Source organism: Melospiza georgiana, chromosome 3 (assembly GCF_028018845.1).
Source record: "Melospiza georgiana isolate bMelGeo1 chromosome 3, bMelGeo1.pri, whole genome shotgun sequence".
In the NCBI taxonomy this organism is placed as follows: Eukaryota; Metazoa; Chordata; class Aves; order Passeriformes; family Passerellidae; genus Melospiza; species Melospiza georgiana.
The window spans coordinates 55,113,768-55,139,905 of record NC_080432.1 but is presented as its reverse complement, the minus strand read 5'-3'; the positions used below and the strand labels follow the sequence as shown (position 1 = coordinate 55,139,905).

The 26,138-nt window shown below is 42.1% G+C and overlaps 1 protein-coding gene across 1 annotated transcript in view; it reads right to left on the bottom strand.

Annotated features, from left to right (window-relative positions):
• The window catches only part of PGBD5 (piggyBac transposable element derived 5), a 67,506-nt gene that overhangs the window by 19,829 nt on the left and 21,539 nt on the right, over positions 1–26,138 (bottom strand). The window contains exons 2-4 of the mRNA XM_058019795.1: positions 21,713–22,140; positions 13,640–13,774; positions 2,488–2,668 (exon numbers count right to left, since the gene is read on the bottom strand). Of these exons, the coding sequence (XP_057875778.1) occupies positions 2,488–2,668; positions 13,640–13,774; positions 21,713–22,140 (744 nt within the window). The remainder of the gene's footprint in view (positions 1–2,487; positions 2,669–13,639; positions 13,775–21,712; positions 22,141–26,138) is intronic.

Sequence of the window (26,138 nt, the reverse complement as noted above, 5' to 3'; positions counted from 1 at the left end):
AATGGGATCTTCTTGTACAAAAAAAGTAAATTTATCAGTTTAAGAATGGGTCTTGAACTGTCATGAGCACCTGAGCATAGATACTTTTCAACAGGCTCTCGTGACATTTTCTGGTCATCGTGTCACTCTGTTCAGGTTTAGCTGAAGTCATACACCAAAAAGGAGTCACACGCCAAAAAACCCCAACACTGACTTCATTGCTGAAGGAGACTCTGTGGTAGATGAGGAGAGATCTCTCTGTCCAGTCCAGGCTTCTTTGCTTGCCTCTCCCCAAATGTCCTGCTAATGCAGCAGGATCCCAGCAGGTGCTGGCAGTACACAATCTGCTCTGCAGCAGAGTCAATAAACACCATCTCCTCCAAGGCTCTTACTGACTTCTCCACAGCTTGACATCTCAAGCATCTCACCTCTCCCAATGTCTCACAGTCCTTCCAGCTCAACATTCCCTGGCAAAACCTCTTTGCCAGCCCATAGCAGCTCATGGCAAATGCAGAAAATCCCACTGCCTTATTAAACAGAAACATTTTTCTCCCCGTGTTCTTCTTTATGTAGGAGTGCCATGCTACATTGCAAAGTCAATAAACCTGCTCTCTCGGTGTCCACCCCCTACCTACCTCATAGCTGCACCCCTAGGAAGGTGATAGTGTGTACCAGATCTGAAATTTAATTTTGGAGGCAGCTGTCAGAGATTATAAAGTCTCATGAAGCTATATAACAAATCATGAACCAAAATGAAATCTCAGCGTTGCATTAGCATATTTGATCAGATAGTAAGTCAAAATTACATGTTTTTAAAAGACATTACTGAATTTGTTACCTGCTAGAAACCATTAATTTGAATGATCTGTGCAGTGTAAAGCCTATGAATAATTCAACTCTGTGAACAGTTTGAATTATCTGCAAGTAATAAACATTCAGCTGTTTTAGTAGCCATGTATCTTTTTCACCAGGGTTACTGACCAAATGGATCATGTCAGATCATCTTTATCCTTCTCTAGCTGAGCATAGAGGATGAACTCAGTCAAGCTGCCTTTACATTTAAACCTTAACATTTCATCTCAGGTACAAAGAGTATGTGTATTATCTTCTGCATTTTTTTAAACTCACATTTTGCATCATTGGTTTGGTAGTCTTAAAAATGTAATGCTTATAATCAGCTGAGAAAAGCCATCTAACAAAGATAGGTCTCTGCTCAGAGGAAAAACTCCAGTGCACTACAAATATGCTTTACTCCATTCCCATTTGGCTGTTCACAGCACTTGGAAAACCATGGCTCTTTTATGAGGTATGCAGATATTCCACTGTAGCCAGTGAGCTTCCAGCTTGCCTGAATTAATGTAGGAGCTAAATTCTGCATGGAGCTCAACAGATGCAGCCCTCAGTGCCAGCACAGTCTGTAGTGCTAAACTACAGCACTGGTGCAGCTCACTGATGTTCTCATTTTAAATGAGAATTACCATATTGTCTCAATTCCCAGACTCTCCCCCTGCTTTGGGCCATGTTTCATTAATGTAATGGTTGGCGTGGGTTTAATTTTCTGCAATGACAAAAGTGCCCAACTCGGACAGCAGTGGTGTGTCAGCAAACGGCCTCGTTGCTGTGATGCATGATGGCAGCCTCCAGCCTCATTGCTGGGAAGGATCTCTTCCATGCAGCACATCACTCTGAAAGGCTGTGCTGGCTGAAGAACGAGACCAGAGTGATATGAAATCACTTAGAACTGACTGGCAAGAGTGCAGGATCCTGTTATTGCAGGGGAGTCACAAGTCCTCAGCTTCAGGAAAGTGGCTTTTCCATGCTCAGAGTGAGGGGGCATTTGACAGAAAGGATAACCTGGGATTGCTCTTTGCCGTGGCAAGAGACTTGCTTGGGTGAGCTGTATCAATGGGCATTCCACTGAGAAGTTTGTTTTTGCTAATGGAGAGTTTTATTATGCTTTCAAAACTAAAATCTGTCCTATCAAGGTATGTTGATGCTAGCAAAAATCCCCCAAAACAGAAAAAAGCAAACTTTTCTAGAGCTTTTGCAAAGGCATAAAATCCTCTAGAGAAAAGACATCTTTAACAGACATTAAACCAAAAAAGACTTCTAAGGCACATCTCATTCATCCCATCCTTCATCTCTGACAACAGGAACAGAGAAATTACGAGCAGATAGGAAATTCCTTGAAAAGCCTCCCAAGTCACATAACAGATTTTACCTTACATTTCTAAGTCAAAGAACAAAAGCAAGCACTTTAAATAACCTTATTAAAATTGTTTTTACATCCTCATTTTGAAGATTTAAAAAGGTAGATTTAAAAAGCAACTTAGGAAGTCTTCTGCATAGTACCTTCTCATGAATGAGAAGTTTTCTTAGACACAAACAACTTATCTATACAAGGAATTGAAATGTCAGTGAAGACTTTTGGAATTTTTTTTTTAATTCAGTGGCACGAGGCCCCTAGGTCTGTTGCCATTAAAACCCAATGAGTCACCCAATACACACCTTGCTTCTCAAATTCTTCAAAGAGATTCAGGCTGGTAATGCTTGGGCCTGTGAAGATGATGTAGTTCTTCCCAGAGGCGTTTTGACAGAGGCTTTTGGCCACCATGCTGTGAAGCTGTGGTTTGTTCTTCAAAGCATCCAACCCATCAGCACCACTCCCTTCTTTGAGATGGACATAAATCTTAAATGAGAAATGGTAAGAAAAGTGAGAAGGTTATAAGGAATCTAGAGGGATTAGATGCAATTCCCAACACACCTGCACATCTCAACTTGAAGCAAGCTGAGAAGGCAGCAGACACTTGTTATAAAGGCTAATTAAAGTTCCTCTCAAGGGCCTGTTGCTTTTAAACCAATTCAGGTTAGCTGGCACAGCTACTGATAAACATGGCATACTTCACCTCACTTCTGAGGCTCCTGTCACTGTTGTGCAGTTTGAAGATTGTTTGCTTGGCAGGGAAAGACTCCAGTCATAACTGGATTACATTTTATACTGAATCTGCATAGGCTTCAGTGCTGCCAGCAAAAGGAGAGCACGGGAACTTCAGTTTCAAGAAAAGCCAGTGTAAGATGACCAGAAAGAAATGGCCCATTACCTTCACTGCATCAATATTCACTGCATCATTTGCAGTAACCATCAGGTTGTGACACAAGTGTATGTGCACCTCCATAAATGAGCAAAATGCACACCCAACCAGCCAGAACACTCTCATCAAACTCCCCAGGCACAGTGCTAACACTCAGGTCCTTTACATGGATCCTGATTTGGAAGCAACCCACCAAAACAGTTTGAACCATGCAGAGGGAAAAAGTGTGTAACCCTTTGTTTGTACACAAGCCTTCTATTTGATTTCATTGACAGTATTTTAGAAGCACAACTTTCACCTTTTATAAAGTTCAACACTTAATAAAGCCCACTAGACATCCAACCTTCATTTTGCTCTAAGAGCTAGCAGAAATAACCTGCTGGAAAGAGAAATAAGAGGAAGCAAACACTGTACTCTGTTACTCAAATACTACTGTAGTATCATGGAACTTGCAAATATTTAAATAAATAAACAAATACAAATTCAGAAAAACTTGCCCAGGCCTGCCTTCATGACTTTGGCTCTGAAATACTCAAATCTTTTATGAATTACAGAAAATTTTACCTGTCAAAGAAAAAACTGAAACTTGTTCAGTATTCAGGGGCAGGGAAAAGTAATTTTGCCTTGGTTTTTGGAGTGATATATTCACAACAACTTCGTTAAATTTGTTTGAGAATTCAACCATGCAAAACATGCATCATTACTTTTCTGTATAGATTATTTCTCTTACCAACAGACACTGTTAAAAATGAAAATTCATAGCAATCCTCAGAGAACAAAAATGCTCATGTTTGCACTAGTGCTTCCAGTAATTTGTAACTCAATGATCTTAGAGAAGAACAAAATTCAATTAAACAGCATCTCTCCTTTTAGATGGTGCATCTCCCAGCACTAGTATTCTGCATAATATTCTCTAGCAATTCATGCACCATGGAATAGAACTCAACAGAATGTGTTACATATGAAATTTCTGGGAAATTAGACATAATTTGTATTTTGAAGAAACTGACATGCTGAAAACAAAGTTGGTGCAAGGACAAATGCATGCTAATTCCGAAAACTAGAGTGTATATTAACAGGAGGTCTTAAATACACCATTTATGCTAAAAAATATATATAAAATTAAAACCCCTTTTATTGATAGAAACAGCTCTCAGATGAGAACAAAGACAGCAATTTTTGCAGACTCCCTGATTCTGCTCCACTAATTTTGGATGGCTGTCAAATTAGTGCTTTCTCCAGTTCTAAGACTGAGGACTAGCTAATTATGATAAGTCATTTAGGTTATTAATCAGGGCTCCACAGAGCCAGTGGAATGCATTCAAAGAACAGATTGTTCCAAATTTACAGCAAAGGTATTTAGTGATTATTGGCAACAAAACTAAGATTAGGTTACTAGTATGTCAGCACAGAGACCACACATCAAACACTCAAAATCTACAGACAGGGCAGTGGAGACAGAAGGTGCAGACAGATTAGTTTTGACCTTGCATTAGCAGATAAGCTGAAAATAAAGCAGGAAGTCTCTCTAAGTCTATAAAAGTGTCTTACACCTTACCTTCCCATATCCAGTAAATCTTAGAGTCTCTCATGCTCCATGTTCCTTGTAGAGTGCTGCCTCTCCAAGGGACAGTCCTCTGGCACTGCTGCTGTGCCAGCTGGTCCCTTGCTGTGGGCTGGTTTGTGTCTGCAAGCAGCTCCTTCAAAGAGCCTGCCCACCATGCAACTGGCCACTGAGGTACCCTTACTTTCATATGAAGATGCTACATACTTCACAGGTTTTGTTAGCACAATTCCCTGTGCATCCAGCTGTGAATCTCAACCCCTTGCTCTGTTCACCTTCCCAGTGCACATTATTCCAATGTCCATACCCACTGCTGAACCTTTCTTCCTCCTCCAGTGTTAAATATATTTTCCCCTTGGGCAGTTCCTTACCTATCCAAAACCAGCCTTTTTTCTTGGCACAGTATTTTGTGTTTTGGAGAAGCATCATTCAAAGCTTTATCATGCTCAGCTTTATTGCGATGATGGGTGAGAGCAGCAGTGTTGGAAAGCATAAAGGCTGCTGTGAAACACTGGCTGTGTACAGATAACTGGCAAAGGGATTGCTTCAAATATCTTTGCAATGCCTAGGATCCCATATGGCCTTCATTTTCCCTCATCCAACTTATTTCATTCTACCTCAATCCATTAGGATCCTACCAACTGAAGCCCACAGCACTTCTGCCTTTCTGTAATGCAGTAAAAGTGTTATTTAGTAGTCAGGAATCTGCAGAAAAAGCACCAATTGCCAGAAATTGGCTGTTAGACCTTCATAGGCACAGTCAGAAACTGCTCCCCCAAAATGCTTGTTGGACCATTCACTACACCTTCTGGTTTGTCCTGGGACATTAGAATTTTGTGTTCTTTCCATGTGCACCAACAGCAAGATATCATCAGAAGTACAGGCTCAACAAGTGTTGCTGGATAACAGGTGGGAGCTGCTGGCAGCAAACATCCTCTGCTTCTGTGCAGGACAGCCCAAGCAGCACTTCTGGAATACCTGCAGAGATCTCTTTCACTGTCGGTCTTTTCTAATGGCTCCTGATACATTTGATCTACAGCAGCAATTGGGAAAGACTGTATGGAAGTGACATCATCTGTCTTAGGAGGTGACTATGGGCTGAAGATATTTAACATGCAGCACTTTTTCTATTCATTCCTCAATTATTTGTTGAATATTTGTCGAATACCTGTTGTTGATCAGAACAGTGACGCACTCAATTGTGCCCTACTGCAGCAGATACTTTCCAGTATGTTTTCATTACCTTCTTCTGGAAAATCCATAAGGTCTCACAGAAACTGAGTAAAAAACTGAACACTTAGGAGCAAAAGCTACATCTTGACTGCATATTTAAGAGAATATGCCCTAGAAACTGAAATATTGGTGATTTTGCTCATATTTAAAGCTCAGATGGCGTATTGAAAGCACTTGAGAATAGCACATCCCAAATACTCCACCTTCATACATAATTGAAGCACCCCAGGGTACAATGCTCAAATGAAATAGATGACATTTGGAAGCAAAAAAAGGGCAGAGATAGTAATAAACAGAAAGAAGATTTTGAAAGATACATTGTGCAATAACATTTCACAAAGGGCAGATCCTAAACAACCACAAAACAGAAGCCATGTTTTTAGATAACAGTTATAAAAGCAAGATAAAAAAGTAAAGTTGTCATGACTTTTCGATCCTTGATAGCTATTGAAAAAATAACTTTATTTTTTCTACAGGCTTCACAGCCCACCCACAACTGTGCATTCCTAGCACTACTTTCTAGATCCCACCTCAGTCAGTCTTCCCCTCATCCTAAACCTCACCTTCAACTGTTGCCATTGCTGACACTGCTGGGAGATTCTCCTCTCCAGTTCCATCCCAAATCTGCTGCAGTTCATACCCTCTGCTTCTTTAATGATCTCTTCCCAGACAGCTCTTGTCTAGCAGATATTGGCACCAGTGGTGGTGCTCTTACTGAGCCCAGATTTTTTCATTTGTTCTAGCCTCTCTTCATTTTCTTCCGGCTACTCTAAAGGCTATTTTCTAAAGGGTATGCAAGAACATACCGTTTTCCCAACCTGTTCCCAGCTACTTCCTGGTGTTCCTAACAAAGCTCTTTACTTGATCCCTTTCTTTTCCCCCTCTGCATTCTATTTAGAATTATTTCAATCTGCATTAACACTCATGGATGCAGCTAATATCTTTGTGCTGTGGAGTGACAAGCATCTGTTCTGCTTGCATATATTCTTCAAAGTTTCTAAAAAGATCTTTGTGAGACTGGCAAAAAGATGCTGGTACAGTTGACAATGCAAGTTCAATGTGGCTTAGAGTTCTTTGCTTTCCTTTCCTTGATTTCTTTGTCACTGAGGGCACAACAACATCTTACCTGCATGGCAGATTGACAACCCATGGGTCAACAATTCATGGATCAACAAATGCAGATTCTTCTCTGTACCCTCTCCCAGGCAGCCACATCTAGATCAGGGAGATTCATTTTCTCTAACAGCTCCATGTAAATAATTTCCAATTCTTTCAAATACCTAAGAACTGTCTGGCTTAACTCCCAATTACTGCAATCATCCTTCTTTACTTTGGCCTTGCTGCAATGTATCTTGACATCCAGACAGCACTTCAGCCCTCAGATGACTTGCCTAACCCTTTGCTTTAGCCATGCCAGCCTTCTACCACTTCCCTCTTCTCTGCAGCATCAAAAGGAAATGGGGCTGGAAAATGGAGACAAGCCTTTATGGTCTAGGCTTCCCCACTGATCTCCTATACCGTGTCAGTGTAGTGATTCCTGCTCACACTTGCCCTGTGAAGCCAAGCATCCAACAACCAATGTCACACAAGCCCACATTTACCTCTTTCCATGCTGCCCTTCTCCTGTCTGGCTGGAAATCATCACCATCTCAGCAGGGCTCTTTACTTTTGCTCTTCGAAGCCTTTCGTAGAAAGGATGCAATCCCAAAAGGCAATTGCTAATCAATACATTGGTCCTCTTTTTTCTTAATGCTACTTTTCTAGGCTTCCTCTGTGTAACTGGCAGCCCAGCTCAAGTCCATGACTGAGGCTTCACTCTGGTGCCACACAATTGCACAACATTGGCTCAGTTTTTTCCATGAAAATTACAGCTGAGCTGTGAGAAGGTGTGTAAGTGGGAAGATGTAGAAGTGATGCAAGGCAGGAGCAGTATAAACTATCAGAAGGGCTGTAACTGTTGAGGGGATAACACACAGCAGCTCAAGGAGGAAAATACATTAAAAGGGTGTAAAATCTTAAGGTAAAACTGAGTGACAAATCACTGACACAAGGACCCAGCCATTTCCAAGGAGGAACCACAAGGCTGATGACTGCCTGGCCCATGCAGGCTCACCAGGAGTAGGGTTTATACTGGCACCTAGCAGTGAGTTAGTCCCAGAGATCTGCCATGTGGACTAGCCAAGAAACACTGCTGCACTCAGCCTGCTTCCAGAGTTCTCTGGGCAGCCAAAATGTGTCTGAACTAAAGAGATTTGCTATAGGAAGCTTAAGGCTCTTGCACTTAGATCCTGAATTTCCTAGAGCAGAGAGTTTTTTTTAGTTCTGCTTATTGCACCCAGCACAAAGGGATGGGATCCATGAGGAGCATTCCTACAGCAAACCTATTAAGTTCACAAAAGGGGGCTCTGGTGCTTTAAAGTCTCCTTCCCAAGCAAAGTTGCCCTGAGAATAGCTGCAGAAAGGACACAACCATACAGGTAGTTTTATTGTCATAAACTCCAAGCAGCTCAGATAGGAACTAAAAATAACTTTCATTCACACTTGAAAACAGACACTAAGACTGTATGTAAGACAGATATTTGCATTAGATCACATTTAGGTTTGGTTTCCTATTCATTTAGAAACATGGTAAGATTGTAACGCCCATAAAATGAATAGGACTGGCCCATCACACATGTGCAAAAATACCTTTCCAGTTAACACTGGTGAGCAAGAGGATAATTGACTTTTAACTGAGATCTGGGATTCTCAGATGCTGACATTACAGAACCACATGCATTAAAAGCCAGAGCTGGGTGGGAGCCAGAGGAAGAAAGTAGATAGGATTTTCCAGTCACCAGTGGCTGACAAAGGAAGGTGATCAGATTTCCTGGGATCCCCTCACCGACAAAGCCTGACCTTGAGAACCTCCTCAAAGCAGCTGCTACATCTGTGTGTTCCAGATGCAACTGTTCTAGCAATAGAGGAATTATCAGGGCCCTGTTTAAAGAAATGCAAGGGCTCAGACTAATCTCTAAACAGAACTTAAATAGGCTGAAACACCAACATTTCTGAGCAGCTTATTAAACAAGTGCACAGATGGTCAACTCTCCTGCAACTCTGACCTTGAAAACAAAACTGACTCTAGGTTTATTTACCCCATTGACTGAATGCACTTATGTGGTGTGTTGTGAAATTATAAATTCTTTGGGGCATAATCTCAGTTTCTCTAAATTCTGGAATTTCTTACTCTGTAAAATCAATGGGGTTATGAAGTATTCAAGCTGGCTGTAGCTACTCTGTCTGACATGAACTACAGCATATACTATAGAAGCATGGTGTTTACATTGTTTGGGGGGTTTTTTTTGCTGCCACTGAGAGCTCTGCCATTGATCTGTGGAGCAACCTCAGACATCTCCCTTCACTGAGACTGCTGCTCTTTGCAGAAAGAGCCCTTTCTCACCCTCTCAGGTAGTGATCCAGGGTTTTTTTACCCTGATCCAGGTTTCACTCTTTAAACATGGCTGTCATGCAAATCACTGTTTCTTCAGGACCATAGAAAGACTCAAGATGCAGAGACACAGTACTTTTCCTTACTCTGTTCTGACTCATCACTTCATGGGAAGCAGTGGAAGGTGGAAACTCAAAGTCAGTCCCAGCACAAGGACCTAAAGGGCTTCATAAATCTGAGTAACATATTTCACAGAGATATTTGTGAAAATGAAGTGCACTATTGCAAGAATTTTCTGCCAGGGAATATAAGCAAGTGCAGAGTCCAGATATTCAGGGGCAGGGAGGAGGTGTGGGAAGGGAGAAGTCTCCAGTATAGCCTCAGAAAATAAAATTAATCTCAGTGCATAGGAAAGGATATGCACATCCGTAAACTAATTTTTTCCTCACCATGATACCAGCTTTTAAAGCAAATAATAATGTTGATGAGTTAATTCCATTACTGCCTATCAGAGTGATTAATATTGCCTGACTGTCCCTTTGCAGTGCTCTCTACCATCTAAGTACAGTCTTTCATCTTGCTAATTGATGGCTCTTTGGGTCAGGGACTGTCTGAGGGTTACATTTGGGCTATGGATGAGTCTGTGCTTCAGGATGAGGCACTATGGGAATACCTTGTTCTGCCAGCTCTCCATGTGCTGGGGTTCACCAGCATCCTGTGCTTACTTCTCCTGCAAAATGATCAGAAAACCTTCTTGTGCAGGAGGAGCTATGCAAGGACTAGGCATCACATAGTAATAGTTACTCATAATCATGCTCATTCCTTTAGAGCCACACAAGAATGCAAACAGAGAGCATGATATGTCTCACCAGGAGAAAATAACTAGCCCTGGTAAGGAATTTGAGAATTTTCTTCATCATTTTTTGATGAGTGATATTGCTATATCTAAAATGAGAAATAGTCCTACCAATCATATTTATGAACCATTTTTATAATCAAGTGTTCCAGATTTTCCGAGAAAAAGAAAGAAATAAGAACTCACAAAAAAACCTGACACAGCTGGAGTTTTGATTTAAATAGCATGACTTACTATTTAAATATACTCTAAGCAAATACTGTACGAAAGACTTTTAAGCTACTTCAATAATTTAAACTGCAATCAAGACATTAAAATATTGGTTTTAAAAGTGTCTCCATGGTAAGTAGGGAAATAGAGGTGCTAAGCAGTATGTAGGGAGGTAGACTGAAAAGAAACAAGAAAAGCAGAAGATGGAGCAGAGAGGCACACCTGAAGTCCTGCAAGCTGTGTTTGTTGTTCCCCCTGAATCAGAGAGAAAGAAATGAGACGGCCCAAGCCCTCTCCCACAGCAGCTGCTGCCACCTTGATGTCCAGTGTTACGGGCAGATGAAAAAGGCAATGGTATCAGGGCAGTTTTGCCACCTACTTTGCCAAAGTCAGCTCTCCTGGAGCCCTTCTGAGCCCTCTGAGAGGTTTTGCTTGTGTCCCCAACTGCAGCAGACATATATTTCCATTGTTTGAATAATGTGTCCTTCCTGCATGTTCCCACTTGGCCAGCTGACCGTGAAGAGATGCTCAGCCAACACAGCTATTCACTGCAACAAGATTGCTCTGCTTGAGATTTTCTGAAGCAGAGATACAATCTGAAATTGTGCATCCATTTTAAAACAATTAACTGTCAGGGTGCAGTCAAGTTATCTGGAGTACAGAAGACAGAAAATTAGTGTAATATTCAAACATTATTTATATTATGAATATATAAGCCCATGCACCTTCTTATGTCCACAAGCAGCACTTGAGCTTTGTGCCATTTCTGTTCCATGAATGGGTTATTGGGCTAGATTTTTAACCAAACACCATTTCCTTAAAATAGCAAATGATGAACCATCAAAAAGAAGTGTTTACTCATATCCAAAAAATTGATTCAAAGTTTTGTTCACAAGAACAAGCACAAACAGGAATTTGAGGAGACAAGCAGCTGAAACTCCTAATATTAACAACTGACCTGTGAGCTGTCAACCAGATTTCACACAGTAACTCAGCATGTGGTACATCCATTTTTCATTAGGAAAAACCAACCAATCTTTTTCACCATAGGCAAAGCAGAACACTGGGAAAACTAAGATGTCTCCTCAGATGCATCTTTTTTTTAACACAAGGCTTAATTCAGGACTGGGGGACATTGTTTTTGGCCAGGAGCATCAAAGACCTCTTGAGGTTCCTTTTGTCCCTGAAAACCTGTCACATATAGGTCTCTCCTCTCTTCTGTGTGGGCCTACCTTTTACAGATACATATTATTCAAATTTTTGAAACTGAATTATCCTGATTTATGATGTGTTGATAGTCTTATTTTATCTTGAATAAAAGGACCTCAATGTCATCATGTAGAAGCAGTGAGGGAGGGAATTCACCCAGACAGTATTAAAGAATATGTATATTTTGAAGGTTTTTCCAAGATTTGGCAGGTGATAGACAGGTCAGTCTTCAACTTCTAGAAAACAAGTCCTTTCTTCATGGTGGCAGCTTCACAAGAGATGGAAGGAAAGGTGTGTACATGAAGGGAAAAGCATTGGATTTATTTCCGGTTTAGATCAATTTTCTCCCTTTGTTTAACACAGGAAAAAAAATCAAAACCTCTGTTTTAATACTCTAAATACACCAAATAACCACCAAAAATGCTTTGGATTCTGCAAAACTGTTTTTAAGTGTGACACATAAATGAACATAGCATTTCAATCACATAATAATTGAAGTTGCCCATCCTCCCCAGATCAGGTTTTTCCATTTTAGCATGAAGGTACAGTCTTTTTCACTGGTCCCTAAGGTCCCTTTCACCCAGTCATTTCAGCATGCTGATAATGACAGCCAAGTCAAGGAATGAAAATAGAAGGCAGCTGGTAAGATAATCCTGGACGTCATCCGGATGCAAGTGAAGCACGAGCATCTAATTCATTAAGGGAGTGGGAGGATTAGGGTGGTGCTGAGCATCTATTCTGTTTAATTTGACATTCCATTAATTTAGCCTCTCAGTGGACAGGACAGGAGGTGCAACATAATTATGGCTCAGAATCTGAAACCTCTGGCATGTCTGAAGACTCATTAGTTTTGTGGCAGTTGGCTGGGGGGAGTGTGGCAAGAGATGAGCAGACTTTGTGCTCGCTGGGCCCACTTCAGTAATAAACTGCATGTAGGACTGGTGAAGCTCTCCTTGGAGATCAAAGACACTGCCTCTATATAGCAAATTACTTTCCAAGAGCTTTGAGAGCAGAAACTTCCAAGGATGCTTCACAAGGTGAGTCTATTTTGTATCAGACAAAATAGATGCTTTAAAACCTAGATGGAAGAGGTAGGATCCTAAATTTCTTCTCAGAGCTAGCAGCATTGCTGAAAACACAAACCTGTGTTCCCAGTGAGCTTCTTTTCCTGCACAGCTACTCAAACAGTCATAATGATTCACCAGCCAAATCCTGCTCTGAACCAATGTTCAACTGCAGCAAATCCACAGGCCCTGTTCTGACATGTATTCAGCCTTAGCAAGCAGTGTGCACATCCTACCTCTGTACCACCACTCCAGAACATGTGGGATGCAACGTTTTCACAGGAGCTCTTGGGAGAAAGAAATATTGGTAAACATCTGCCCCCTCACCTCTAAGCATCAAAATAAATGACCAGATTTTTCAAGGGCTCTCAAAATACATCAGCTGTTGGGGAATCTAAGAATTTGAGAAGATGTTCCCAATGCCTTACAACAATACAAACAAACCCTTTAACATGTCTCTCACTCCGGCTGACATCTCACCTTCAAGTCACATCAGGTTTTATTGCTTTGATTGAGAGGTAGATGTGTGAAAAGATGCGTAATAAGGGCCCCCACTAATATGTTTCTCACAGAAAAATTGACATCTTGGTACCATATTGATTTAGTCTATTGGACACCGCTGGCTATCACAGGTGCAGTGTTATAGAGAAAAAATCTGACTCATTCAAAATTACATAAGTCACAGTACCTAGACATTTAGATAAACTTAGGATATACAGACAGACCTTTTAACTGCATTTCAATGTAATTAGCTGAAGGCTGGCAGCCAGATGGACAGCATCAGAGACAGAAACTCTCAGTTAAATCATACAGCAAACAAAGCATCAGGAACCTGTCATCATTGTCCTTCATGTCTCGTATTCGCAGGAGTCAGAGGCCTCCTGCATTCAGACTGCAGCCCCCAGCCAGGTAACCAAGGGAAGTGACTGTTACCTTTGGTCCTGCAATACATTCAAGGCCCTGCTGGAACTGAATGAAGACATTTGAAGAGGTAAAACCCACCTGGCAGATGAAACCAGTGGATGAGCACTGCCGAACCCAAAGACTGAATTTCCTCTTTTTCCTCTTGCGCAGCTCCCTCTCTGTACAGGTCGCAATGAAAACAGGATCCTCATCTATCAGGGGCTCGTGTAGTACCTGCAAGTGGCAAGAAAAGAGGCAGGGAAAGAAATGGAAGAATGCATGATTGCTAAAAAAAAAGGTGCTTTAATTGCTTTCAAGGAAATACAACCCTTGCACTGTGCTTGTGTGCATCACCCCAAACAGAGAATGAAACCCATTTTTGTTTGATGCTACCATCCAACAAAAACCACAGCCTGGCCAAGCACACCCCATTATGGATAGCTGTTCTACATATAATTTGCAAACATTGCAAGGCACAGCTCTCACTTCTTACTATCTGCTACAATTCAACATCCCTCCAAAATGATACAGGGGATGGGGCAGGGAGAGTGGATTTTTAGCAGCATCCTTCTCCATACTTCTTCATAAGTTTCATATTGTTTGGCAGAATGTTTTCCACCCAACCATCCCCTACAATTTGTTGTAAAGTACATTCCTTGGTTATAGCAAAGGAAAAGACATAATAAAGAGAGAGAGAAATTAAGGGAGGAAAAGATGCTTTCTGCTGCCACTTGAGGAGGTGGTGAAGAGACAGAAAATATTTTTCCTAGCAGCAGCAGCTTTAGGGAAGTCTCTCTTGCCTCAGGAGCTGAAAAAATTGTCAAAAGGAGGCAGGGATAAACCACCAGAGGCAGGAATAGAAAAGCTAAGACAGACTGGAGCAAGTAATGAAGACCTGTGAAAACGAAGCACTTTCTGCATTCTGCATTCAGATTATGTAAGTGGTTCCCTGTTTCTCAGAACTGTTTTGTTACACTTTTCTCCATTAATTTAGCAGCAAAACTGAAGTGTGCTACTGCTAGGTATCACACTGTGGAACTCACCTATAGCAAAGTACCAGTAGCTCCCCAGAGCTCATGGGCAGCTGTGCATAACATAAACACACCTGAGTGCACCATGTGCAAGCATTTAGCAAGCCACTTGTGAAAGTACAAAGTCTTGCAAACTGTTGAAAGGTCTCAGCTGATGAATGCTGGCCAAATTCAGCCATGTACATCTAAATCAGAGCAAGTCACTGCAGGCTCCCCTCCTTGTACGTGTGGGGAAAGCAGTCCCAGCAGGCCATAATTCATACCCTTGTAAAGACATGCAAAATAGTCAGAGGGTTATAATTTAAAGGAGTCTGTTCTTTTCCAGTGACCATCCCTCCAGGAGACAGGCTCAGACACAGGCATGCAGAGGCTTCCACCCTCAGACAAAGCCTTTCCACACCTGCATGTGTGCTGCTTTAGTGCACATCCGTGCAGTCCATGGCAGAAATGAGAACAAAGCCACACTAAACCTGGGAGTGACACTTGTAGGAGAGATGTGGTGGGTGAGCACTTAAGCACCAGAGATGAGCAGCTGCTTGCCTCCTGAACACAAGATGTTTGCTGAACATGATTCTGTCAGCCCAAAATAGGCACCCGTGCCCTCCCCACGCAGTGATGGCTGCACACTGTCATTTATACGCACTCCACTTCGCAACGACTCATGAAACATTCACAGGACCATCTGAAAGCACTCTTGCAAAATGTTCAAATTATACACCAAAATGCAGATGTGAGCAAGGAGAGCTGCACACAAAGCTATTTGTTCTTCCAGCTGCAGCTGCCCTGTTTCCCCACTGAAGCCAAATCTTCCTCTCTCAAGGTCCACACAGAACACAACCCTCCCTATCTAAAGGCCACCTGGGGCATTTCCCACTTCTGCCTCAGAGGATTCTGAACAGCATTTTGCAAACATTAAACTTGCTTTTGCCTTTCTGCTTCTCAAGTGCAGAGGAAAGGAGCACATCCTTGGGATAGGGTCAGATACATGGTTAAGAATTTCTCAGCTTCTGGAAAGGCTCTCTTACCTGCTAGATCCCATTGAGTTGTGTGGTTTCACTATTATAATCTCCCCTGCTGTAGGATGGAGAGCAGCAGAAAGAAAAGGCTGTATAAGCATGACCTTAGGACATCTTCTACCCTCTGTCATTAGCTTTTTTCCTCTGCACCACAGCATCAACTCTCCTTGCAGCAGCTCGACTGCATCCTGTTTACCCTTCACACTCTTTCTGCCTTCTATGACACAGTAAGGCCTGTCAGCCTTACATCTAGAAAGCAAATCTGAATATTTAAAACCTCTCTTCATCTTCCTTTTCTTCCTGCCCATGCTCAGTCCTGCCTTCCCTCCTTCGTTCCTCTGTACTGAATTTAAGTAATTTCTCTGTAATTTCCAACTCAACTTTTGTGAAGACAGAATAAAAATGTGAACAGACTCGGGAAAGATCTGCTGTTGCTGCAAAGACAAAATGTGGACAGGCAAGAAAATGAACTGAAAACCCTGGAGCTTCCTTCAGAGAGTGGGGGACACCCACTCCACATGCAACCACTGCTTCAACAGCTGTAAAGAACTTTGGAAGCAAGGCACTGTATAAGCTGTTCCTGCCCCTGGCACTGACATGGTGTTTTTAGGACAAAAGTTGGCCCTGTTGCTACTGGCCCATCCTATAAGTTTGTTCACCCTCCTGTATTCTCAGTCTCCCTGCTTTTCCTGTAATCTCAAGTCCATCTATTTGGCAAATCCCCATGCAAAGTTATATTTGCTCCCTCTCTATTCCCCATTCTTGCTGTTGCAGCAATACACACTTTTACAGGAGTGAGCTTACTGCCCCCATGGCATATTCTTTCCTGCTTCTCATCTTCCTTGATAAAAATCTACTTTCAGGCTTAACCACTCCTACACGTATTCCTGGCCGCCTCTTCACCATCTTTTTCTCACTCCCCAAGCGCTTCCCTCTTCCTATTCTGACTTCCTATGATGAAAGATAGTTGGTGGATTTCTTCATAGAAATCATCCTCATTTTCTTCTCTCAAATTCCCAGTTCTGTTCAGATCTCAGAAGCTCTTAATCTAGTTGCTTTGCCCTTTCCTTTCCTTTCCTTTCCTTTCCTTTCCTTTCCTTTCCTTTCCTTTCCTTTCCTTTCCTTTCCTTTCCTTTCCTTTCCTTTCCTTTCCTTTCCTTTCCTTTCCTTTCCTTTCCTTTCCTTTCCTTTCCTTTCCTTTCCTTTCCTTTCCTTCCCCTTCCCTTTCCCTTTCCCTTTCCTCATAGTAATCCTTATCCCTGATAGATCTACCTGCCAAACCTTCACTCTTTGTTTTCCCCCCAGTCTGTATTTGCACTCCAAGTGATGCAAAGGCAAGATTCCAAGATGGGACTCCATCAATTGCTCTGTCTCACAATATCTTTCACTCACAGAACAAAACAGCCACTGTCAGGAGTGCCTTTCTTTCTTCTCCATTTTAGTCCATTTCCAGTGCTCTTTCCACACCAAAATTCCACCCATTCTCTCTCACAGAGTCCAAACAGGCTTGTAGACAAAGCCTAGAATCACTAAGTCTGTTGCACTTGGAACTCCTGGACTCCATATACTTAGATAATGAACCAACATATCCGGGAAACATCTCCCCCCGAGCTCCATGGCCATCCACAACACAGGCTGTCTCTTCAGCCTGTCTCCTGGAGAAGCTGCCTCAGCTTGCCTTGTCTCTGGCTTTTGGTGGGTACCACCCAGCTGCAGAGGCCCCTTGGTAACCGTGTCTGGATGCACAGTCAGTCATTCCTTCTGCAAGGATAGCTTGTGCTTCTGCCTCTCTGCTCCAAAGCTCCTCCTGTCTAATCTAAATTCTCTTGCTGGTGTCTGACATCTCTGCTTGCATATCTAGCTGCCAGTTCTGATTCCATTATGCTGCATTTGAGAGCATCTCCCTTCCCTTAAGAACCCCTCAGTATTTCCTTTTTTGGTCATTGCAAACATCCCTCTCCTCCTGCTGCAGATATCACTGGCTAGTGAATCTGAATGTCAGTCTTTACCTCCTACTTGCAAAATCTCCTCAGCCAGGCAATGCCTGCATTTTCCATGCTTTCTGAGTAAGAGCTCTAAAATGGCACTCATTTTAGAGTAACAACCCACCCAACCAGACAAGTTTACATCCAAACCCCTCAATCATCCTGCAACAGTTTTACTTTTATTCAACATAACGCAATCTTCTTCTACAGACTGCTGCTGGAAAGCCATTTTCCTAGTCACTCACACTGACCACACCACTTTTCTCTATTTCTCTATTACAGTTCTTCTCCAGTATATCAGACAGATTCTTTCTATTCTCATTTTTGAAGTCCTGCTTGGCCTTTCCACATTTTACAGCTCCTCTCTGCCATCATTCAAAGGTTAACTCTGACTTCCAGTGGAGCCATGATTCCATGCTCCTCTGCCCATTTGTTCAGTCATCAATCAGTCCTCTTAAGAAACAAAAAGTCGGTTCTTACAGCACTCCATTACCATTAGGTAACTTAAAAATAGCAATGAAGTTTCATCATTTTCTGCTGCCAAACTCTCCCTAAAATCTGGCATCACAAAAGGATCAACTGGCCAAGAGCTACAGGACATCAGAAATTTACCTTGCAACTCAATATTCCTATTGTTCCTCTGTCTGTCTTTCTCTTGCTCATACTTGTCTTATATTTGGCCAGCATACTCTATATATTTATGTATTTGTGTCACTCTCACAGAAGCTCTAAGACAGAATGATTCACATTTGGGACCAGCACCCTCAACTCCTAAAGAATCATTTTGAGAACAAGAAATCTGAAATATAGAGGTACAGCACAAGCAAGGTCTTATAATTTGGAAATACCCAACATCAAATGAACATATAAGCATGAGGACAAAAAAGCAGGTTGCCCCTCTGTGTTTTCAAAGAGGCTGTCATCTAAAGCTGTGAGCTGCTTTGGAAGAGCTATGTTGAAACTGCTTAGCTGTACCCTATGATACCATCAAGAGTGAAACACAAAGAAGCTGCCCAGTAATTGGCCAAAGTTGAGCACCATGCCCTTGGAGCAAGAGGTTGGACTTACATCTCTCTTTTTGCCAGGGATTCACTCCTGCTGGTGACTGTTCCCAGCTGATATTTCACTGGGCACATGCAAAACTGTTTGGTTCCAAAACATCAAAGAGAAGGTACTTTAGAGGGAGAGGGAAGCAGAGAGAGCCTGGAGTTATGCTCCTGACCTCTCCTGCACCAGTCAGGGACAGCCAGAGACAGCAATCCTGTCTAGCCACATCCTGCTGATGAGCATATAAACACTCAGCAGGCACAGAAGGATATTTGAGCAGTGATGTTATTTTCCGTGAACTCCTCTGGTTTCTGGAATTCAGTGTATATCCTTGGCAGGTGAGTACCCTTGAATTTGTTGCTCTATACCTCCCAAGTGCAGGCAGGGCATCCTCCCTGCCTTCAGGCTTGCAGATAGTAGCACAGCTACAAAGCTAAGTAGCAAAGAAATAACGCTGCTCAAAAGAGCAGACCCAAATCACCACCTCTTGTTGCTTAGGTAGAGGTAGTGTTTATTTATACAGATGATGCTGAGGAGGGATAAGATGCAGAGAATATTCCTGTCATTTGTTTTTTACCAGTCTAGGTCAGAACACCATTTTTTAAACTTCAGAAACTACAGCTAGCACTGCTGATGCACAATTAAAATGTTCTGGACTTTCAATTCCTTCATAAGCTGGAGAGTAATTATTTCCTTTTGTTTGCTCAGTATATTTAGCAAAATAATTATAATTCACTAGATTGTCTTCTTTGTTTTGGTATGCTGGCATAGTTCTTTCTCCCTGTTTCCTTTCATAGCAACTGTGGTGTTATTTTTACAAGCACATTTGGGTGGGGGAAGGGGTCACAGACAAGGAAAAAAAACCCTAAGTATTTTCTGACAGAAGTTCCACTTGAAGAATCTTTTCTAGCTCTCAAAAAAGAAAAGATCAAATCTACAGAAGAAATAAGTGTGAAGGCAGATGTTGTACTGCCTGATGGATGCAGATTGTTCCTGCTCTGTCCATAGGAGTGAGTTAATAATGGCATCTTCCTAATCTGTGCTCTGTGAGTCCACACTGCCAGAGGAAACAAATCAGTAACAAGCCTACTCATAAGCCCACACAGCCCTGCTGCATTCAACAGGAGCTGTGATTTAGCTGTTTGATGCCACTTACAAGAAGGTAGCATAAAGCTTGCGGGTCAGCAGCAAGCCACCCAGGTACCACAAGTCTCATGTTTAAGATACAATGTACCTTAAGCAACAAATCCATTCTGACCTTGGGATTTCAGGTATCACTGATCACAGAAACCTGGGTCCCCCTTTCCAATTGGCTTTCAGAGGCAGAAATTCCAAAAGCCCATCTAAGTGGTTCTTTCCTCTCATCTTTCCATTTGTTTCTGTGCAACTGTCTTATTATTTTTAATTATTTCTGGTATTTCTCACTGGGCATTCTGGGTTTGATGTTTACTGCAGTCTGCATTCAAGACAATTTGCTGGGAGAGGTCTTTCCTGCTGCTCTTGAGACAAGTAGTGTGCTGCCCTGACTGATGGCACCCAGGAGGATGTCACGCACAAGGCTCCCTTCAGAAGGAGGCCTGGAACATCCCCCAGAAGCCTACTGGAGGTACACTAGGGTATTTTTAACAACAGATTCAAAACCTTATTCTTTCTCACAGGGTTATTTTTGAAGCTGTATTTTAGTGCTTTTTGTTCCACTCAATATCACTGAAACATGCTGCATAGAAATCGCTGACGTAAACACTGACAAAGGAGCACAGAAGTGGAGGAGAAAGGAAGAAAATTGGGCTGTCTCTACTTCTTCCCCCTTATTTTTTTTAAGTAGCATCTCCTTACCAAGCTCAGGATAATAAAACGTTTTGCTTGTGAAGATTTAGATGTTTTGCCATTGCAAACAGGGTGCTGTGATTTTATCAATTCAGTTCTCAAGCCTTACTCGGGATGGGGAATGGGAGAAAGGATATACATGCAAATAAAATCTTATCCCTTAATGGATTTGCACTCACAGTGTGTGCCACAGCACACCATTCTAAGCATTTGCATTACGCACAGTGATCAATTTCTGAAGCCTTTATCTTCTGCCCATTGAAGTTAGCAACCAGAAGGATTAGATTTCATATCTTTAAGGGAGCTCAGTCCCAACAATTCCATGTTTCTCATTGCCTGTTTTGTCTTAATGGAAACATACCTTGCATAGCTCAGTGAGAACACTCTTCCCTCCTCCCTTCTCTACCTTAACAGCTTTTTAGGCAGCTGTGCTCTCATGGGTTATATAGGTATGATTTTTATTGTCTATAAAATAAACTGTAATCACTCGCCATTTATTTTAGGCACACTTCAATGGATGTGTAGCATCTATGCCTTCATTAATTTTGTGCAGTGGGCAAAAATGGGATGCTTCAGAAGGGAAAGAGGAAAAGTAAGAGGACTATGGATACAACACCCTTTCCAAATGCTTAAGTGAAATGTTTATGTTCTGGAAACAGAGAATTGATTGAAAAGTTATATCAAGCAGTAACATATTTCATGCTTATTCCATTTACTTTCCGGATTTCTGAACACAACCAGTAGCAACAGCTTCAAAAGCGGATAATTTGTATTGAATGAAGTTTAAATAGATTATGATGAATATGAAAAGATTTTCACCTGTCTCCCTTTCCAGTCATGAGGAAGCAGCAGTGTTACTGGACCATACAGCAAGCACCTACTACTAAGGTCAGGAACAGCCACCTTAGCAAACTCAACTCCTCCATCCCTCCAGCCCAGCCCCACCAGCTCTGCCCCTTCTACCCTTGCACAACCTGCAACCTCCCATCCTCAGGTTAGCAAAACCCAATGCCAGCCTCACTGAGCAGTGTCCAGGCTTGTTTAGGTCACTAAAGCAAACAGCTGCAGCTCAGAGAGCACCATTCCCACTGAAACCTGTTTGGTGCCTGCACTGACAGACACTGATGGGCCCTCACACAGGACAGTGCTGCTTTCTCTCTCGCTTCAAGGAGGCACTGCAGCTTTCCCCAGGCAGCTGTGCTGTGCACTTTCTGTCCCAGTGAGACAACCAGGTCAGATGTGCCCTGCGAACAGCTTAACTCTTACCTGGGCTTGTGAAGGTCTGAAAGCAGAGTCAAAGCCATTCTGCAGAGAGTCCAGAAAAGGCTGGATTTTGTAGAGGCTATGCGTTGTCTGGCTCGAGCGGAAGGCCACAATGTGGAAGTACTTCAGAATCTTCTCAAACCTTGACTGTGTCATGATAAGTGCAATGCTCTTGTTGCTGTAGAAGCCGCTGCTCCAGATGCTGAGAACAGACTCACAGTGGTGGATGCTGGTTGATATCATGTAGCCTAAGAAGGCCTTCATTTCTGTCAAGGTGACATCAATCCAGGCATCGTCACTACCAAACCTCTCCTGGTATTTCTTTGCATACATGTTGGTTTGGACCACCATATTCTTTAGTACATTGTCAGGGACAAAGAGCTGAAAAAAGTCCATGGCACTGGCAGTCAAGGGCATTTTTCGTGTTGGACCTAGGATAAAAGAAGGAAAGATAGGCACACTCCTGATCACCACAAGGCACATCCAACACCAGAAATTAAAAGCATGAGTATTTTTCTCATGCAAATGACGGTATGTACCCATTGCCTGACAGACTTCACCAGGAAACTCCCCCTCCCCCCTATATCCTTCCTCCTGTATGATACTATACACTCTGAAAAGTTTCTCCTCTGCTCTGCGCGGTCATTACTTTGTAGCATGCAGGCTTGTGAGACAAGCAGGCATTTTATTTCTCCACTTACACATTACCTGCAACTTTTATCCTCAGCAGCTGTTTTGGACTCTTTCTGGATAGTTTTTCATTGGTCCATATGCATGTCAAAGCAATGCCTTCCTCCAAACAGCCCAGAAGGACAATGTGAGTCCTCCAGAGGCAGCACTGCCCTCATCCCAGATGACATGATTCCCAGGCTCTATAACCTGAGGTGCACCTTTCCTACTGCACCTCCAATTCCTGCCTAGTTCACTGTCATAATTCTGTGACTTTCATATCTGCCCCTGCTCCACACAGAGTCACATACAAGTCTATGTGGTTTTGAATTTTGTGCCTCTACCACCACATTGGAGTTTTATCCTGCACTCTGATATCGCCAAGAAAGCACATTACCAGAACAAGTCAGTTACCATGTGGCTAGTGTCACTGCCCCACATCACAGGGAATATTTTTAGCACTGTAATGCATGCAGTGGTCCTCTTCCTCCCATAATGTAATAAGCCTTGCAGTCCCATGCTGGGATTACTCTAGCATTTCACTGATCTTGCACCTTCTCTGCCAGTTTCAACTACTCCATAAGAGGAAGGTGATAAAAACAAAAAGGAGGCTCTAAGGACTGGCACCACTGTATAAATTCAGCCAGTCAGACACCAGATTACACCAAACTGAATTAGGAACATCAAACCCACAATACCAGGGATGCAGACACCAGTATTTAAAGCCCTCTCTCCTCTAATCCCTCCCACAAACTAACCAAGCTCCATTCCAAAAGTAGTAGTTTTCATGCTTGCACCTTGTAGTAGTGTTTTAGTTATCAGGTAAGGGCAGGGAACATTCTCTATTCTACAGAAGCAGTGAAAACCAACACCATGAGCTGAGCAGCCTCTTCAAACCCAGCAGACAGGGGAGCACTTAAAAGCAACTCTACACTGCTGTGACAAAGACAATGTCATGGGTATAATCCCAAACCAAGAAATACTGCACCTTAGTCCAGCAGCCTTTAGCCCTAGAACTGTCTGAAATACTCCTCCTAATCAAAAGCAGAAGGCATACAGCTTCTCATTTGCAGTTGTGCCCAACGAGAGCAAGTCTTTCTTGCACTACAGGGCTGTCTGGATCTCACATCAGCTCTCCCAGCTGCATCAGAGATGAGATGGACCATCACACAAGCTGGCTCTGCAAAGATCCACTAGCACATTGCTCCGGTCACATTCTCCAGCACCCTTGTATCTCAGTTCACATTCCCAGTCACAGCAACAACTACAGCTTGCAGAAATTTTCCATGAAACAGAACTACAAGGAATTACACAAATATGGTGGTTGGCCTTGATCTTAAGCCTTTATGTTTGAGTACACTCTGGTGGACTCAAGCTACTAGAAGGACAATAAAAATAGACTTTGAAACATCATCAAGACTTTTAAACAGTAAATGTTCAGATTGCAAAGAATGCCAAAAAGCAAACAAAACTGGATTTTTTAAAAATAAAAAACTATCTATTTAAAGATTACTTTCTAATTTTAATTTGTGAGATTGAGAAACTTTCAGCTGAAAGCACATTCCTCTATATTGTAAGACCAGAAGAAAGAGCCAATTTCAGCTTAAATGATAAAAGGTTTTCATTACCAAGTGAAAACTATGGGGCTAGAACAGATATATTTACTTCACCTTAACTGCTAGTGCAATAATAAAGCTTCTTAACAAATGTTTTCTTCTTTTGATCAGGAGATTTATTTTCTGCTGGCACTGGCTAGCACTGATAGAGCTCACAAAAGATGCTCTATGCATGATTCTGTATCTTCATTCCTCCCCATAACTTAATCAAGTTTTTATATTCTACAGTAGGTATGGCTTTCTAATAAAAACAAATGGAACAGAGTGTATTCTAGTTCTATATGAAATCTTGAGTAACTATCAAACTCAACTCCAGTGCTCAGGCCACCTTCCAGGTAGCACACAGAGATAGTTTTTAAATACCTGGCTTCAGAAGCAGAAGCTGGGAGTAGGGGTAATATTTTAAATCTTGTCTACAGCAAACAAGAATTCATAAAACATCAAGTCTTACAAAGTGAAATATCTTGAGACTCTTGGATACGGACAATAGGTACATGCTGGCCTCCATCTTCAGGGAGGTAAGAGCAGTCAGAAGCATAAAAAATGTAATTTTGGTGTAACAAAATTTTCAGCAGCTGCACAAGTTTACCTTGATAAGTGATACCTATACAGGATACAATAATCCTTCCTTACCCACTAGTCCTGCTCCAGACACAGAGAACCTGCTACCTCCTCTCCTTCCTGGAATAAATATACAAGCTTTGTATCTCATTGGTCATGCAGAACCCACACAGCTCTAAAAAAGCAAGCTGAATCACTTTCTGACTCAAACATCAACATAATTGTTGATTAAATAAAATTATGAAAGCCCCTGTATAATCTCATTGTCTTAAAAAACAGCCTTTATTAGCAAAGTGAGCACAACTGATTCATAATTTACTGATATGCAATATAACAAGAGCAACATTGAATTTCAGCAGGAGAAGTGAATTTTTAACATGAATTGAGTTTTGCATAGTTAATGACCAGCCTAAAATATTTAAATATGACTTTCTAAATACACAAATATATCCCATAGAAAGAGCCAACTGTCTGCATAAGAAACTTAAATAGCTAATTCGTTCTTTTAAAGGATTTTTACATTGACTTAAATGGCACTTACCCAGCAAATACTGATATGAAGAGTTTCAGTGTTCATGCATGCACTGTTTAGCCTTCAAAGCTTTACTCAGACAAATGAAAGAGTGACTTTGCCTAGTTGTCCATTCTCAGAATGATTATACAATTATAACTGTATGTAAAATTCAGATTTTTCTCTCTCCTCTGCTCTAAAGTGTTTGCATGGAGAATATATTTACTTTCATAGGGTTTCTTTAAAAGCCAGTCAGGATTTCCAATACAAATTACAGAGACAAAGTGCAAAAGCACTCTTGGAGTGTCTGAACATGCAGCCAGACCCAGTATTCCATGCACTGTCAGGACAGGGACAGCTCTACTGAGTAACCTCTGATTGGACAGCACACATGCCAGCACCAGAACTTTGGGCTTGCTCTAAGTGACCTTGCAGGATGTGGAAAATAACAAACAACTTCTGCTATGATACAGCCTACACACACAAGCTCCTCTTCCTTCTCACTCTGTCTGCCAGCAAGAACTTGCCTGTGCAATCTGCAGCAACCACCTTGCAAGTCATTACTGCTATTTTGACTCGCTGGTTCCATTTTCTCCTTTGCACTCAGAAGGGATGTCTCCCACAAAGAGACATCTCCATTTGTAAGAACAGTCTCAAAATAAATGAAAAAGCGAAGCATGAAAAGCTATTTGTGTGTCTGTGCTGGCAATGTGACTGTGAATAGAAGCTGGCCCCTTGCCCTCGGAGCGTGTGCATTGCAGAGCCCGCTGTGGCTCAGCTCGGCTCGGGGCAAACTGCAGCTGCCTCGCTGGCCTGCTGTCCAGCAAGAGAGCAGGCTGCACACCCAACTGCTCACCAAACACACCCACTGCACAACTCCCACAAGGATTTAAGGAGAAGTTCACGTGGAACTTCAGGCTGCCCCTGCTTGTTGTCCTAAAATCCCTGGTCTTCTCTCTTACATGGGTCCTCACTGGTCACATTCTTCCCCCTGCTTCGTTCCCTTTCTAGTCTTCCTTGCTGAGCAATACATCAGGAAAAAAAAAAATATCAAGTGAATTAAATGGTTTTT